This window comes from Zalophus californianus, chromosome 12 (genome assembly GCF_009762305.2).
Source record: "Zalophus californianus isolate mZalCal1 chromosome 12, mZalCal1.pri.v2, whole genome shotgun sequence".
In the NCBI taxonomy this organism is placed as follows: Eukaryota; Metazoa; Chordata; class Mammalia; order Carnivora; family Otariidae; genus Zalophus; species Zalophus californianus.
Window position 1 is genome coordinate 48,785,571 of NC_045606.1, and position 15,106 is coordinate 48,800,676.

The 15,106-nt window shown below is 38.4% G+C and overlaps 1 protein-coding gene across 1 annotated transcript in view; it reads left to right on the forward strand.

Moving 5' to 3' along the window:
• The window catches only part of TSPAN13 (tetraspanin 13), a 32,810-nt gene extending 19,922 nt beyond the window's left edge, over positions 1-12,888 (forward strand). The window contains exons 2-6 of the mRNA XM_027573565.2: positions 2,551-2,718; positions 3,392-3,472; positions 4,132-4,245; positions 6,608-6,721; positions 11,760-12,888. Of these exons, the coding sequence (XP_027429366.1) occupies positions 2,551-2,718; positions 3,392-3,472; positions 4,132-4,245; positions 6,608-6,721; positions 11,760-11,834 (552 nt within the window). The 3' untranslated portion in view covers positions 11,835-12,888. The remainder of the gene's footprint in view (positions 1-2,550; positions 2,719-3,391; positions 3,473-4,131; positions 4,246-6,607; positions 6,722-11,759) is intronic.
• The last annotated feature ends 2,218 nt before the right edge of the window (positions 12,889-15,106 follow it).

The window sequence follows — 15,106 nt, forward strand, 5'->3', positions numbered from 1 at the left end:
CCAAATGTTTGGTTGAATGCTAGTGTAGCTATTGATTTGAAGGCATTTTTTAGACTTAACATTTACACTCAATTGACTTTAAGTAAAGCAGATTACTCCCATTGTGGTATGCCTCATCCAATCTGTTGAAAACCTTGAGAACAAAGACTGAGGTTTCTTTTTTTTTCTTCTTTTTTCAAAAAAGATTTTATTTATTTGAGAGAGAGAGCACGCGCAGCTGTGCGCGCGAGCAAGTGCAGGAGCAGGGGTGGGAGGGGCAGAGGGAGAGAGAGAAGCAGACTCCCCGCTGAGCAGGGAACCCGATGCCCGGCCGGATGCAGGACTCCATCCCAGGACCCTGGGATCATGACCTGAACTGAAGGCAGATGCTTAACCCACTGAGCCACCCAGGCGCCCCAAGACCGAGGTTTCTTAAGGAAGAAAGAATTTTGCCTCAAGACTGTGTCAGAGAAAACCTGCCTGAATTATCAAGCTGCTGTCCCCCTCCAAATTTTGGACATGCTGGCCCCATAATTGCATGAGCCAATTCCTTAAAATAAATCTTTCTAAATATATATCCTGTTAGCTCTTTCTCTGGAGGACCCTGACTGATAGCGTGAGTTACTCTCATGTGTTGCAAATGCGGAGCACCTTCAGCGTTTGGTCCCACGACGCAGTGAGGATGTTGAGCAGAGCCAAGGCGAAGGCCTGTCCCTGCATCCTCTCACCTTCTTATTTCACCCCTCATGGAAGGAAACATGCTATATTTGGATGCCACAGAGTCCGAAGTAAGCTCGCTGGTGACGGAGCAAAGGGCTTTTTCTCAATCCAAGAGAGCTGGAAGTCATGAGACAATAGTGAGTGAGCAGATAAAAACAAGACAGAAGCAAATGGACCTACTGATAAGGAGCACTTGAGAAAATGATGGGGACCGAGAAATTTCTGGGTGGCAAAGATTCTGAGAATTTCTCCCCTCTCCTTCTCCCTCTGAAAACAAAAGCTTTCTGTGTGTACTAACTGCTGTGGGGAACAGCAAGTCCATGTAACTCCGTAACTTGGTTCTATCATGCTATAGGCAGTTTCTTTCTTCTCAAGATCTGCTTTGTAATAAATGGATCAAAATAAAATAGGTGGGGCGCCTGGGTGGCTCAGTCGGTTGAGCGTCTGCCTTCTGCTCAGGTCGTGATCCCAGCGTCCTGGGATCGAGTCCCGCGTCAGGCTCCCTGCTCTGCGGAGCATGCTTCTCCCTCTCCCTCTGCCCCTCCCCACTGCCGTGCTCAGTCGTGCTCTCTCTCAAATAAATAAAATCCTTTAAAAAATACAAATGTATGTTGTCAATATTTAGCAGTTTTATTTATATCCGTACACATGTAAGGTTTTAGATACCAAGATATTTAAAATTTGCAAAATATGATTACATGTATAAAAAATTAAATTTTTGAGTAAAAATCCTTTTGAGTGAATGGTGATTTATGTTTCGAAACAAATTTTATTGGGTCGTGAAATGGTGCTAGAAAGTGTATTTTATGTATTTTGATTCCTCTCAACTGTGTATTATACTGTCACCTTGCTCCAGGAAATGGCTGACTCTCAATTGAAGATACTGCCTCCTTTCTGCCCCGCTACCCCAACCCCCATCCCTCCCACATACCTGTTTCAGCTTTATCTTCTCTCAGTTCTACATCATATTTACATGGCATGTTCTTTATTTGCTATTTTAAAGAAATAATTGTAACTTTGTGTTTTACAGGTAACGACTGATTTTGAGGCATGCGTTCTACCTCTTGGTTTTATTTTATAAGTATATAAATAAATGGAGTATAAAGTAATTTAGTCTGCTCAGAATACCACTTTACTCAAAATAGCTAAAGTCGCTTACATTGTTTTTGTCCTAAGAGTTTTAGGGACCTCTCTGTCTCTGAATTCTGAAAGGATACATGATGACATCTAAAGCAATTTTTTTCCACAATTTGAGAAATTTTTGATTGTTTTCAAGGCATGGGTTCTGTGATAGGTTTTGGGGATACAGACAGATGAGAAGATGGGGCTTTCCTCTCAGGGTGCTCCCAAATCTCCTCGGAGAGACAGGCTTGACAACAGACTGAGAATGTGACCAGGGGAACAATAGAACCATCTTTGAAGAACAATTTATAGAGGATGAGGAAGGCGTCACAGAGAAGGTGATAGTCCATCTGGCTTTGAAGGAAACCTAAGTGATTTCCATGTGAAGGAATCCGTAGTTGACTGAGATGTATTGGCATCTAGGAGTTTCACATATGCCATGATTTCAAAAGCTTAGGTAGAAATCATTTAGGCTTAGTAGACCAGATGACCTCTGAGGCTTCATAATAATTTCATAGATGATTAGTTGTTTTTTTTTTTTGAAGCATGCCTGAGGATTAATTTGTTAAAATAATACTATCTATTAAGATCTTGTTATTGAGTATGAGCAGTCATTTGTAAGATACTGAAAAATGTTTTTAACATTATTCTATAAATTGATGTTTTCCTCCCCTCTTTCTTTTCCCCTGCCCCCCACCCCATCCCTGGCCATTTGGGTTGTTTTCGCAGTTGGTTAGTCTGTTGCTGATCGGAATCGCAGCGTGGGGCATTGGTTTCGGGCTGATTTCCAGCCTCCGGGTGGTCGGTGTGGTCATTGCAGTGGGCATCTTCCTGTTCCTGATTGCGTTGGTGGGACTGATTGGAGCTGTAAAACACCATCAGGTGTTGCTTTTTTTTGTATCCTTTTTTAAAAGCAGAATTTTTTACCCCAATTGAGTTTGTTCTTACTTTTATCAAGTACTCATTTGATAACTATAACTGATTTGGAGTTATCATTAGGAAAGAAATTGCCAGAGAGCAGTTCCTAGCATGCCCTTTGTGTATTTGTTCCACAACATTAGGAATATTTCTTAGGGTGAAATTATTGTATGCGTATATGTTCCCATTTTCTCCTTTTCACATCATGAAGAATGCATTCTGCAAATTCAGTATAGTCCTATTTATATCTTACAAATTCAATTACATTGAACTGATTTGGTGACTTCTAGGCCCTTTCTGAAAGGTCAATATGTGGTTGAGAATTTCAGTGATTTTTTTTTAAGATTTTAATACTAAGAAACTTTAAATACATTTATCTATACTTATTTCTTGTTTTATATATGTAAGAATTTTTATTTTAATCTAAATGAAATTCTAATAGATCAGCTTTTAAATATTAGTATTTTTTATTATGAAATATCTACAGTGTATTAATGAGAAAAATAATTGTGTATATTCCTTGTAAACTTTCTCTAGGTGCCATTTGTTCTGTTTTCTGGTTGAAATCCTTCTAGTACATTCTGAAGTTGTCAATACCTCTATTTTATGTAATTTTAAGAGTATCGAGAAATACCTTAACTTGAATTCTCAGTACATGATTATTCTCTTACTTGTATTTATTGTTCAGTTTTCTGTATCATGTGCTTGCTTAGCCCTGAACAGGGAGCAACAGGTAAGCACAAACTTTTTTCTTTTACTTTATTAGGCCTCATAGTATGTGTAGGAACAAAAGGGGGGAAATGATTGGAATATAAGATAATTCCTCTTTGCTCAGAATGGCATTTCACTGGAGACAGCTAAAATCTCTTGTTCCTGATTGTATTAGTGGGGCTGATCGGAGCCCTGAAGTGCCATCAGATGTTGCTTTTTGCGACCCCCCCACCCCACCCCGGCATCTTTGAAGTGGAATTTTCCCTTCCCTGGGTGAAAAGTGCCACTACTAAAAGATGTTCACCCAGCCTTTTCCCACCATTATGCAGTGAAACGTTTGTGATACCATTCTAGCGATTACACTTTCTGAACTCTTAATTTGTGAAAGAATACGCATCTCTGTTTAGGGCAATGGAAAATTTGTGTTGTTTCAGTCTGAGAATCTTTTGAACTAAGTGTTTCTTTTAAAATGCATGGAAAAGTTAAGATCTTTCATTCTTGGGATAGAAGCAGTGCTTTAATTTTTGTTGCAAATTTAGGTATTACCCTTTGAAAACTTTTAATCGTCTTACAAAGAGTATTTATTTTAGGTACACTCATATTAAAAGTTGTAGCCTCTAGCTTTATACATTTTGTGCAGGGATAACACATTTCAATGTATATATTAAACGCATTTTCTAGGGTCAGCTTCTGGAAGTGGGTTGGAACAATACAGCAAGTGCTCGAAATGACATCCAGAGAAATTTAAACTGCTGTGGGTTTCAAAATTTTAACCCAAATGACACCTGTCTGGCTGTAAGTACAAAGTATAACATATTTTCTGGAGATGTATTACATGCAGATGAATAATGATTAACATGAAAGAAATGGAATTTCTGATGCTGAGTTGTATTTTTAAAATGCCTTACATATACCTATCTTAATATTCCATGTACACTGTTACATCATTTGTCTGTTCTCAAGTATCCACTCCTGAGTACTGAGTATCCTAGAGCCCTGCCAAACACAGATGCTCGTGGTTCTTTCCCCCTAATTCCTTCCCATTCAATTCCTCCTAGAACAAGTTGTGAAAGAAAAATAAGAACAGATTAGCCGTAGAGGTGCAGAAGAGCTGTAGAAATATCTTGGTTTTGAAGCATATCAGGGTGGTAGGAGGAGAGTGGTCTATCCTAAATTTGGGGGCTCTTTAACCAGTTAAGCATCCCCAGGGAGGAGGATACATGGAAATAACCCTCTGTCCTCTCTCCCTTCTTCCCCATTACAACTTCATGCATTTTCTGTGAGAGCCGAGTTAGCGATGGACAAATCAGAGCCATACTGTTGTCTCAGGCCAGATCCCAATATGAGGATAGACTTGGAGTTTGACTGTCTTAGGAAGTTCACATGTGTTTATATTTCGGGGAAACTCCTATTACCATCTCTCTGAGCCCTGAGCTGGGTTTTCCTTCAATGAGGCCTCTTTTGTGGGAGTATTCATTTTCTAGAGCTATGTGACACATGAACACCACCCATGTATTACCTCAGTTTCCATGGATCAGGAGTGTGAGAATAGCTTAGTTGGGTCCTCCACTTAGGATCTTATCTGGGTGAAATCAAGGTATTGGCCAGGGCTGCAATCTCATCTGAGGACTGGGGTGTTCTGCCGAGCTCAGTGGGTGTTGGCAGAATTCAGCTTCTGATGGTTGTAATGCTTTAGTCCCATTTTATTGCTGGGTGTTCCTCAGTTCCTAGAGGCTGCTCTCAGGTTCTAACTATACAACCATCTCACAACATGGCGACATCCAAGTCAGCATGATAATCGCTCCATTCTGTTAAGATGATGTCTTATGTCATCCAAATGGCCAACAGACACATGAAAAAGTGCTTAACATCGCTCGGTATCAGGGAAATCCAAATCAAAACCTCAATGAGATACCACCTCACACCACTCAGAATGGCTAAAAATAACAAGTAAGGAAATGACAGATGTTGGCGGGGATGCGGAGAAAGGGGAGCCCTCCTACGTTGTTGGTGGGAATGCAAGCTGGTGCAACAACTCTGGAAAACAGTATGGAGGTTCCTCAAAAAGTTGAAAATAGAGCTACCCTACAACCCAGCAATTGCACTACTGGGTATTTACCCCAAAGATACAAATGTAGGGGTCCGAAGGGGTACGTGCACCCCAATGTTTATAGCAGCAATGTCCACAATAGCCAAACTGTGGAAAGAGCCAAGATGTCCATCAACAGATGAATGGATAAAGAAGAAGTGGTATATATACACAATGGAATATTATGCAGCCATCAAAAGGAATGAGATCTTGCCATTTGCAACGACGTGGATAGAACTGGAGAGTGTTATGCTGAGTGAAATAAGTCAATCAGAGAAAGACATGGATCATATGACCTCAGTGATATGAGGAATTCTTAATCTCAGGAAACAAACTGAGGGTTGCTGGAGTGGTGGGGGGGTGGGAGGGATGGGGTGGCTGGGTGATAGACATTGGGGAGGGTATGTGCTATGGTGAGCGCTGTGAATTGTGCAAGACTGATGAATCACAGATCTGTACCTCTGAAACAAATAATGCAATATATATTAAGAAAAAAAAAGAGAAGATAGCAGGAGGGGAAGAATGAAGGGGAGTAAATCGGAGGGGGAGATGAACCATGAGAGACGATGGACTCTGAAAAACAAACTGAGGGTTCTAGAGGGGAGAGGGTGGGGGGATGGGTTAGCCTGGTGATGGGTATTAAAGAGGGCACGTTCTGCGTGGAGCACTGGGTGTTATGCACAAACAATGAATCATGGAACACTACATCAAAAACTAATGATGTAATGTATGGTGATTGACATAACAATAAAAAAATTTAAAGAAAAAAAAAGATGATGTCTTATGTAACCACGTGGTAAACATGGGAGTGAGTGTTTATCATATTCACAAATCCCATCCACACTCACAGCGGTGGAGGGGGAGCGATCACTCAAGGTGTGTATACTGGGCTTGGGAACCTTGGGAGCCATTTAAGAATTTAGGACACTACTAAAGAGCCAAGGCCCAGATTGGATGTAAGATGTAATATTCCAGCCACTCATTTTTAGGTGGGTTCAGTGTTTATCTGCTTTTTATAATTGTGCTTTGAAATAAAAGTTCTTTTTTTTTTTTTTTTAATTGATACAGAGCTGTTTCAAAAGTGGCCACCCATGCTTATCATGTGCTCCAATAATAGGAAAATATGCTGGAGAGGTTTTGAGATTTGTCGGTGGCATTGGCCTCTTCTTCAGCTTTACGGAGGTATGTGCAAATAACTCACTCTCTTTACTCTTTGTCATAGGGTTTTCTGTTTTATATGGCAAGAGGGCATGACATTTTACCTTAGCATGGCCCTTAACTTAAGGAATGTATCAATGAACATCCTCATTGAGAACTAGTATTGTAATTAGAGGAGCCCTGGCTTGAAATTAGAAGACCTCACAGATCCAGCATGAATTTTACACAGGGTGAGATGCTTGATTATTAAATTATTTAAAATTTAATGAACAAGTGAAATGAGTTTAGGCTGGGTTATTTCTAGAATCTCTTCTATTTGTAGAGTTGAATGATGAATTATAATTTTAAATCTAATTTTGGAATAGGTAGGACATTCACACTGTTTAATATATATAGTATATAACACACATACATACTTATAAAGATATACTTATTTCTAGCCCTTTAAAACCTACAGGTAAACACTATTATTAGTTTCTTATTTATATTGCATGTATTATACTATATTAAAATATTGATTAATACATTTATGTATAATATATGTGTCTGTAAGCAAAACCACACTCATTGATAATTTTAGAGGATGCTAATTCCTTTTGCAGTGTCTTTATTAAACTCTCAATATCTGTGGATGTTTTTTGATACAGCTGAGTTGACAATATGTATCAAAATTAAATTTTTTTAATTCATACATTCTACTTACAGTGCTTTATTTCATGGAGATAATCATATGACTATTTAAAATGAATAGAAAAGAATGTTTATTGTGGATAACAGCAAACCCTTGGGCCAGCTTGTGTTCTTCAGTAATGAGCTGGTTGAATTAGAGTGGGTGGGAAGGGACATTTTTCTCTGCCCTTCAAGTTCCTTCTAGCTAGACTAAGAGTCAGACTGACATGAGACATATTAACAGGAGAAAATCAAATTTAATATTGTATATATAATGTATATACTGCATTTGTGTATATAATGTATACACTATATATGTATATGATGTAGGGTCAATATATAGCACATTATATATACATATATGTGGATATATTATATATTCTATTCAGTTTCCTTCTCTTGAGAATGCAAAATTCACACTTGGTTGTTCTTAACAAAGTGGAGATAAAGGCCAAGGTTAATATTCATTTTTTAAAAGAAATCTCCCCTGACATCTCTTCCCATTCTGAGCGTTTTTTTTTTCATTTTACTTTTTCTCATGAAAGAGCTGTCTTACTTGTAGGTTGGTCGTGACATTGTTTCAAGAAAATCGATGTACTGTTTAAAAACAATTCTGTGCATTATTCCTTTGTTTCCTTTTAAAAGTACAATTTTCTCCATGAAAACTTAAAAATATAGATAGGAGAAAAACCGGGATGAGCAATCTCCATATAGCACATTAGCCAGATTTTGCCCCGTGGTTTCCTTTTTATATTTAGAATTTATTTTGAGAATTTAATTCTTTTTTTTTTTAAGATTTTATTTATTTATTTGAGAGAGAGAATGAGATAGAGAGAGAGAGAGCATGAGAGGAGGGAGGGTCAGAGGGAGAAGCAGACTCCCCGCTGAGCAGGGAGCCCGATGTGGGACTCGATCCCGGGACTCCAGGATCATGACCTGAGCCGAAGGCAGTCGCTTAACCAACTGAGCCACCCAGGCGCCCCGAGAATTTAATTCTTTTGAGCAGCTCCATTTTCTTCTCATGAGGTTACATTACCTTCAGTTATGCCTACTTTTTTTTTTTTTAAGGACTTTTTTTTTTAAGAGCAGTTTTAGGTCCATAGCTAAATTGAGAGAAAGGTACAGAGATTTCCCATATATCCATTGTCCTTACATAGGCATGCTCTCCCCCATTATCACCATTACTCACCAGAGTGGGAGGTTTGTTATAGTTGATGAACCTACATTGACATATCATAATCACTCAAGGTCCATAGTTTACATTAGGGTTTACTTTTGTACATCTTTTGGATTTGGACATTATAATGACATGTATCCATCATTAGAATATAATACAGAATATTTTCACTATCCTAAAAATTTTCTCTGTTCTGCCTATTCATCCCTCCTCCTGTTTTTTTAAAATATTAATATTTGTAAGAATATAAAGTCATAGGGGCATGACTGGGTGGTTCAGTCAGTTGAACGTCCAACTCTTGGTTGCAGCTCAGGTCATGATCTCATGAGTCATGAGATCAAGCCCCACGTCTGGCTCTGTGCTCAGTGGGGAGTCTGCATGAAGGTTCTCTCCGTCTGCCCCTCCCCCCACTCAGATGACCTGAGCCAAGGCAGACGCCCAACAACCGAGCCACCCAGGAGCCCCTCAAATAAATAAATTATTTAAAAACAAAGAATATAAACTCAGGAGTCTTCGGTGTCTTAAGAGCTAAGAAGACTTGGTGTTCTTTCATGGAATCCTCCTCTATATTTTAATATTTTATATACCATGTCCTTTGAAACCTGGCTAGAGATTTTAATAATAACTTATCCAACCTGATATTTTCTGGATAGTGAATATTTTACAGCTATACTAACTTTAAATTTTTTGTTTTATTCAATATTCCACAGAATCGTAGGGATGAAGCTTAACCGATGATTTCCTTTCCTTGGTGAAACAGGCTTGATTTTGAACTATTTATAATAGCTGGAAATAAATGTAAACCATAAAAGAAACTTTGATTTAGAATCTGAAAAATAGCTGAGACATATTAACTTTTAACATGTTAAAGTTAGCACATGTTCCTTGTAGAAACTTTGGAAAATACAGAAAATTTTGAACATGAAAAATTACATGGATTTACTAACTAAAAATGACAAATAACCAATGTTTATATTTTGGCATATTACCTTCTGCCTTTCTATATTTAATAAATAAACATAAAAAATAATGTGTAGGCTCATTGCACAGATCTCTGTGTAATGAGCTATATACTTTAGTGGCCTGCATATTAGGCCTAGGTTCTAGTATCAGCGGTGTTCATGATGAGTTCTAGTCAAAGTTACCCTTGAGAATCTTTAGATCATTTTAAGCAGCTTTGTAAGCTTAGAATCCATTAGTTATCTAACTTTGATTTTTTTGCATTTTGAATGTGGCGTTCCTTCCAGACTCTCCCAGGGAGGGAGGGACGAGATCATGGTTCAACAATGGGGCAAAGGAAGAGATTGTCCCATTTTGTCACTTACCGCTGAAATGGAGGAATGAAGTTTTGGTAAAATGTGGCTTCAGATGATGAGTGTCTAATGTACCCATTTGCTTTGTTTCCCCTGTAACTTACACTATCGGCCGATATCCAGGGCTGATAATCAAGCGATTTAAAATCTCAAAAATTCTCACCCAACGCTCTCTCCCTGTGTGCCAGTGTTTCTGGGGCAGGGGGAAGGAAATGATGCTTGGGCAGGTTGGGGGTGTCAGAGGAGTTGCTGTCCACAGCAGGTGTGCACGTATCTCAGCATTGTGAAAACCAGCCTGGCTGACGTGGTAGGTAGAATGTTAGCCTGAGAATGGCCTTCAGTACATCAGATTGCACATACAACCCCAAATGTGCTAGAGGGCATGGATTCCATGTTGGAACCACGGTTCTAGCACTTGGGACCTGTATGGCCGCTACCCTCGTGACCTCAGTTCCCTTGCTGGTAAAATGAGGATAATGTTCCCATCATGCAGGGTGTTTGGGGAGGATTGTTTGAATTTGTAAAGTGTGAAGAACAGAGCCTGTCACAAAGTACTCCTCATGTGTTTATTAAATAAATTCCTTTTTTTCCTCTGTTCTATATGCCACAATCCAGGCTTCCCACTTCCTTAAATTAGACTTATCTTTCCTTGATTCAACTCACAAACTATAGTTCCTTCAGCTCTGACATGTTATCATTGTAATCACTGCCAGTCATGAATTTTAGAGTAACACAGGGATTATTACTGTGGTAATGGAGAAAATTTTGGATTGATCCTAATTCTCTAGAAGTAGTTTAAAGGGCTAATGAGTAGTTATTAAGTCAAATAAACAAAATTTAGATGAAAAGTTGGCACAGCTCTAAAGTGGAAAGTATAATTTGAAATTCATTTTCTTCCATTAAAAATTTGTATCTTTTTCAGTCTAAGAATTTTTGATTATTTTAAGTAAATCAACTTTGAGGTAGCAGAAACAGAATGAACACATTTCTTAATTAAAAAAAATTATGTTAAGGCTTTTGTGAACCTGGTGTGGGAAACGACACAGTAACAACTTAGTATTTTTCTAGAATTAGAGATCCCTGGTTCTTGAGAAAGGCAGGAATTATAACATTTTTTAAAGATCTGCATTAGCAAAGTTTGTTATTGTGGGGTTTTCATTATTACTGAATTCTTTCTCAACCCAGTTTGTTTCTCACTTATCAAAATAATGTGATATTTTAGCCACCCAGACAATTTAGTGTTTGTATTAAGTTCCTATTGCTGCTGTAACAAATAATCACAAGTGGAGTTGTTTAAAGCAACACAAATTTATTATCTTCTACTGCTAGAAGTCAGAAGTCTGAAGTGCAGGCTCCCCTGGGAGGCTCTATGGGAGAAGCTCTGTCCTTGCCTTTCACAGCCTCTAGGGGCTGCCTGCGCTCTGTGGCCTTGTCCTCCATCTTCAAGGCAGCCATGCAGCATCTTCTCTCTGACTCTGCTTCCCGCTGCTTCTGACGTCACAGTGCCTTTTCTTGATGTCTCTGATTTTCTTTTGCCTGCCTCTCTTTTGTAAGAACGCTTGTGACTACATCAGCGAGCCCACCCATATAATCTTCCTGTCTCAACAGCTTTAACCCAATGACATCTGCCCAGTCGCTGTTACCATGTAAGGTAACCTAATCCCAGGTGCTGGGGATTATGATGCAGACATCTCTGGAGGGCCAGTATTCATATTAATTGTTTTTAGGGCTTCTAATTTGGGCTACTTACAACATTTTAAAGGGAAAAAGAAATCCCTTCCCCTTTGAACAAATAATGCCAAGTGCTTCAGAGGTTCCAGATTGTTTATTGATAAACTGAAGAAACAGATACAACTGTTACTTTCTCTTTCTTCTTCTTCTTTTTTTTTTTCTTCCATTGCAGATCCTGGGTGTTTGGCTGACCTACAGATACAGGAACCAGAAGGATCCTCGTGCTAATCCTAGTGCATTCCTTTGATGAGAAAACAAGGAACATCTTTCATATTTGGATCTTGTTCACTTTCTCTAACTTAAAGTTCAACTAATTTGCCTGTTTAAGGAAGCAGTATCTGAAAAGTTACATTATTATTGACAGTGGAATTATATATTTTTACTCTTACGTTTCTCTAAATGTTTTTCTTTTCCCATTGCTGAAAAAATTAGAAACTTGTGGTCCCCTCCGACCCTCGGTGGTACCTGTAATCTACTGTATTCACAGTGTCTGGCACTGTCCACTGTGGCCTTTCTTAGCATTTTTACCTGCAGAAAAACTTTGTATGGCACTATTGTGTTGATCATATTGTAAATCTAAATATACATCTCACTGGAATAATTAATTGTATGTAGCACTGTGCTGTGTAGATAGTTCCTACTGGAAAAAAGAGTTGAAGCTTATTAAAGCCAGAAAGTATGAGATTCTATTATGTTAAATTCAGTAAGGGAAATCCAAAATCCTGCATTTTTTTTTTTTTTGTCTTTTTAGGAAAGCTGTATTGTGGTGAAAATTGTTAACATAAAAGTGATAATTTAGTTCTAGTAGTCTTTTATGATTACACTGTTGTAGCCTAGAAATAGCTATGTCTTTAGGAAAGTGTGGTCTAGTTTTTGACTTTTATAGATAAGTACGGAGGAGATATGAGCTTATGAATGTTCTGATGTGTAACATTTGCCTTCAGCTTTTGAAATGGAATGGGTCTGAGAAATTCAGAAAGTATAGCTATATAATCTTCATATTCTTTTATAATTTGAAGTCCAAAAGACTGCATTTTTAAACAAGTTACTATTAATGCATTGGCCCACGTAGCAAAAAGATATTTGATTATCTTACAAATTGTTAAATACCTTTTTCATGAATTTTCTCAGTATTGTAACAGCAACTTGTCAAATCCAAGCATATTTGAATGTGAGCTCCCATAATTTGAAATTGAAATAGTATTGTGGTTCTGTATATTATATTAAAAAATTAAAGAATGGAAACCTTTCCTCGTGTATGAATGTTTCAATTAAAAGAAAGTAATGGAAGAAGTGTTAAATGGATTAAGTGAAGTGGAATTCTTTCCTTTATTGCTTTGTTTTCTTTGACTTAGAGCCGAGTGCTGCTGTTTTCGTGTATAATCCAGGCACGGAAATGAACTTCCAGCACTAATGTCTACTGGTAGTCCCCCCCAAATTCTTTCTTGAAAATGTGTCAGTGTTTAATATTTTCTCCATAGTGAGAACTGTTTTTTAGAAGAGAAGTTGTTCGCATTTATTTGGGGAAAATAGTTCTTTTGTGTTACTGACAATTATTAAATTCTTGTCTTGCATTCTATGTAGAATATATATTTTATTGGTAATTGTCATTATGATGGGTTTTAGGCCAAGAAAGAGGGCAAATGGCCGAGCTGTAGAATTTTAGAGCATTCTGTGGTTGTGTCACCTCCATGATTCTGGAAGACTGCCTGATCTTTCAAGAAAACCCAATTGTGCAATTCCCATGATACAGTAAGGGAGGAAAAACAATTTCCCCTCTTCTCTTCTAAGTTCTTGTCTTAGACCCTGTCTAATACAAGTCAGATTAACAAGAGAAAAACAGGTTTATTAACATGCATACATATCTATTAACATGTATACATAAGATATTACCCAAAACTGAGTAATTCCCCAAGATGGCCCAAGACACCGTATTAGATACTATCTTTAGCTAAAGACTAAGTAAAGGTGTGTGTGTTGGGGTGTGAGAATTGGAGGGAAGGACAGTTAGGGTTACCAGGAAAAGCACTATAAACAAAGGTAGGACTTGTTACGTAGATTTAAGTCAGTGACTTCTGCAGTGCTAAGTTTCTTGTGATCTAGAGTCATCCTCTTCCTGGTGCAGAGAAAAGGAGGCAGACACTCTTACATATAGAGATCTCCTTTATAAGTATAAATTTCCCTTAACGAAGGGTTAACTTCTCTGTTTACAGAGCTGCTCCTGTGTCTGCATTTTTTCAGAAATAATGAGCTCAAAATAATCTTGATGCCAGAGAGTGGCATAGTCTGCTATCCTTCAATGCCATATTGAGCTCTGGGCAACCCTAACAATGTTCCTGCTTATACTGTAAGATGAGATTGTAAGTGACACACGGAGCAAGTGAGATTTTTGAATACTGTCTTGTTAAGGCCTTCTGTATTTTCCTTGTTTGCTTTGTTACATCTTGAAGTTCCCATGAGATTCTGGTGCCTCTTACTGTAATACTTTCCTTGGTACAGATGACTGTATTGGAAAGAGCTTTTCCATAGCCTTGGTTTGTGCTCTAATTGCAGTGGCCTTATTTGGGTCAACCCAGTTACAAATCCGGGCCTGGGAAGCATGAATCTTTAGGGCTACTGAACTACAGGATTATGAGAGCGGGTCATAACTAATGACTCACCACTCAAGAAATAATACATTTTCAAGTACCAAGAGTAGCCTTGTTAGATTAATTTGGGCTTTCCGTTCCCGCAGGCAGATCTGAAGATGATAGATTGTCCTGGGAGGTCTCCTGCGACCTCGGTATGTGTCCACGTGCAAGGTACAGCTCACATTGCACAGTTTATTATAAACCTGCTGGGAAGGCCTCTGAATAGGTCTGTCCTGATTCCCAAGTGGTTGCTAATGACGCTGCAGAAGTCAGGCTGATCCCAGGATTACAGGAGCGCTGTTGCCTGTGTGCATAGAAATGTTGCCCATAAACACATGGATCAGAGGAGAGGGTCAGAGCAGCGTCTGTCCTTGAATTAAAACAAATGTCCATAATGCATACTCAAGAGTGCGCCTCTCTCTCGCCACCTAGCATTTATTTAAAAAAGCTCTACTCATTTTTAAAATTTCTCTTATTCCCTATTTACATACTCCATTTAGAGGAATATTTCTTAGAACATTTACCCAGTCAGCCTTGGTGTGAAGGGTGAAACTTTAGTTAATAAAATGCTAATACAAAAGAAAAATGTTGGGCTACAATTTCTAAAATCAGAGTTCATGTGGCATAAATTCATCTCAGACACTCTGTGATCGATGTTTCGATCGATGTTTCAGACCAGTTTGGTCTGAAAACCAGTTCTGCATGTTCAACCTAAGTCATATGCTGCTGAGAACAACCTATCAGAGAGGGAAAAGAATCCAGAAGTGGGGCTTTAAGTTCTTAGTTTCCTTGAACCAAAAACCTCCTCCTACACTTTTTCTAAGTATTTGTTTAACCCTGTTTAAGTTTATTCATCCTTTTGAAAATGCACCAAGTAAATATATGAAAC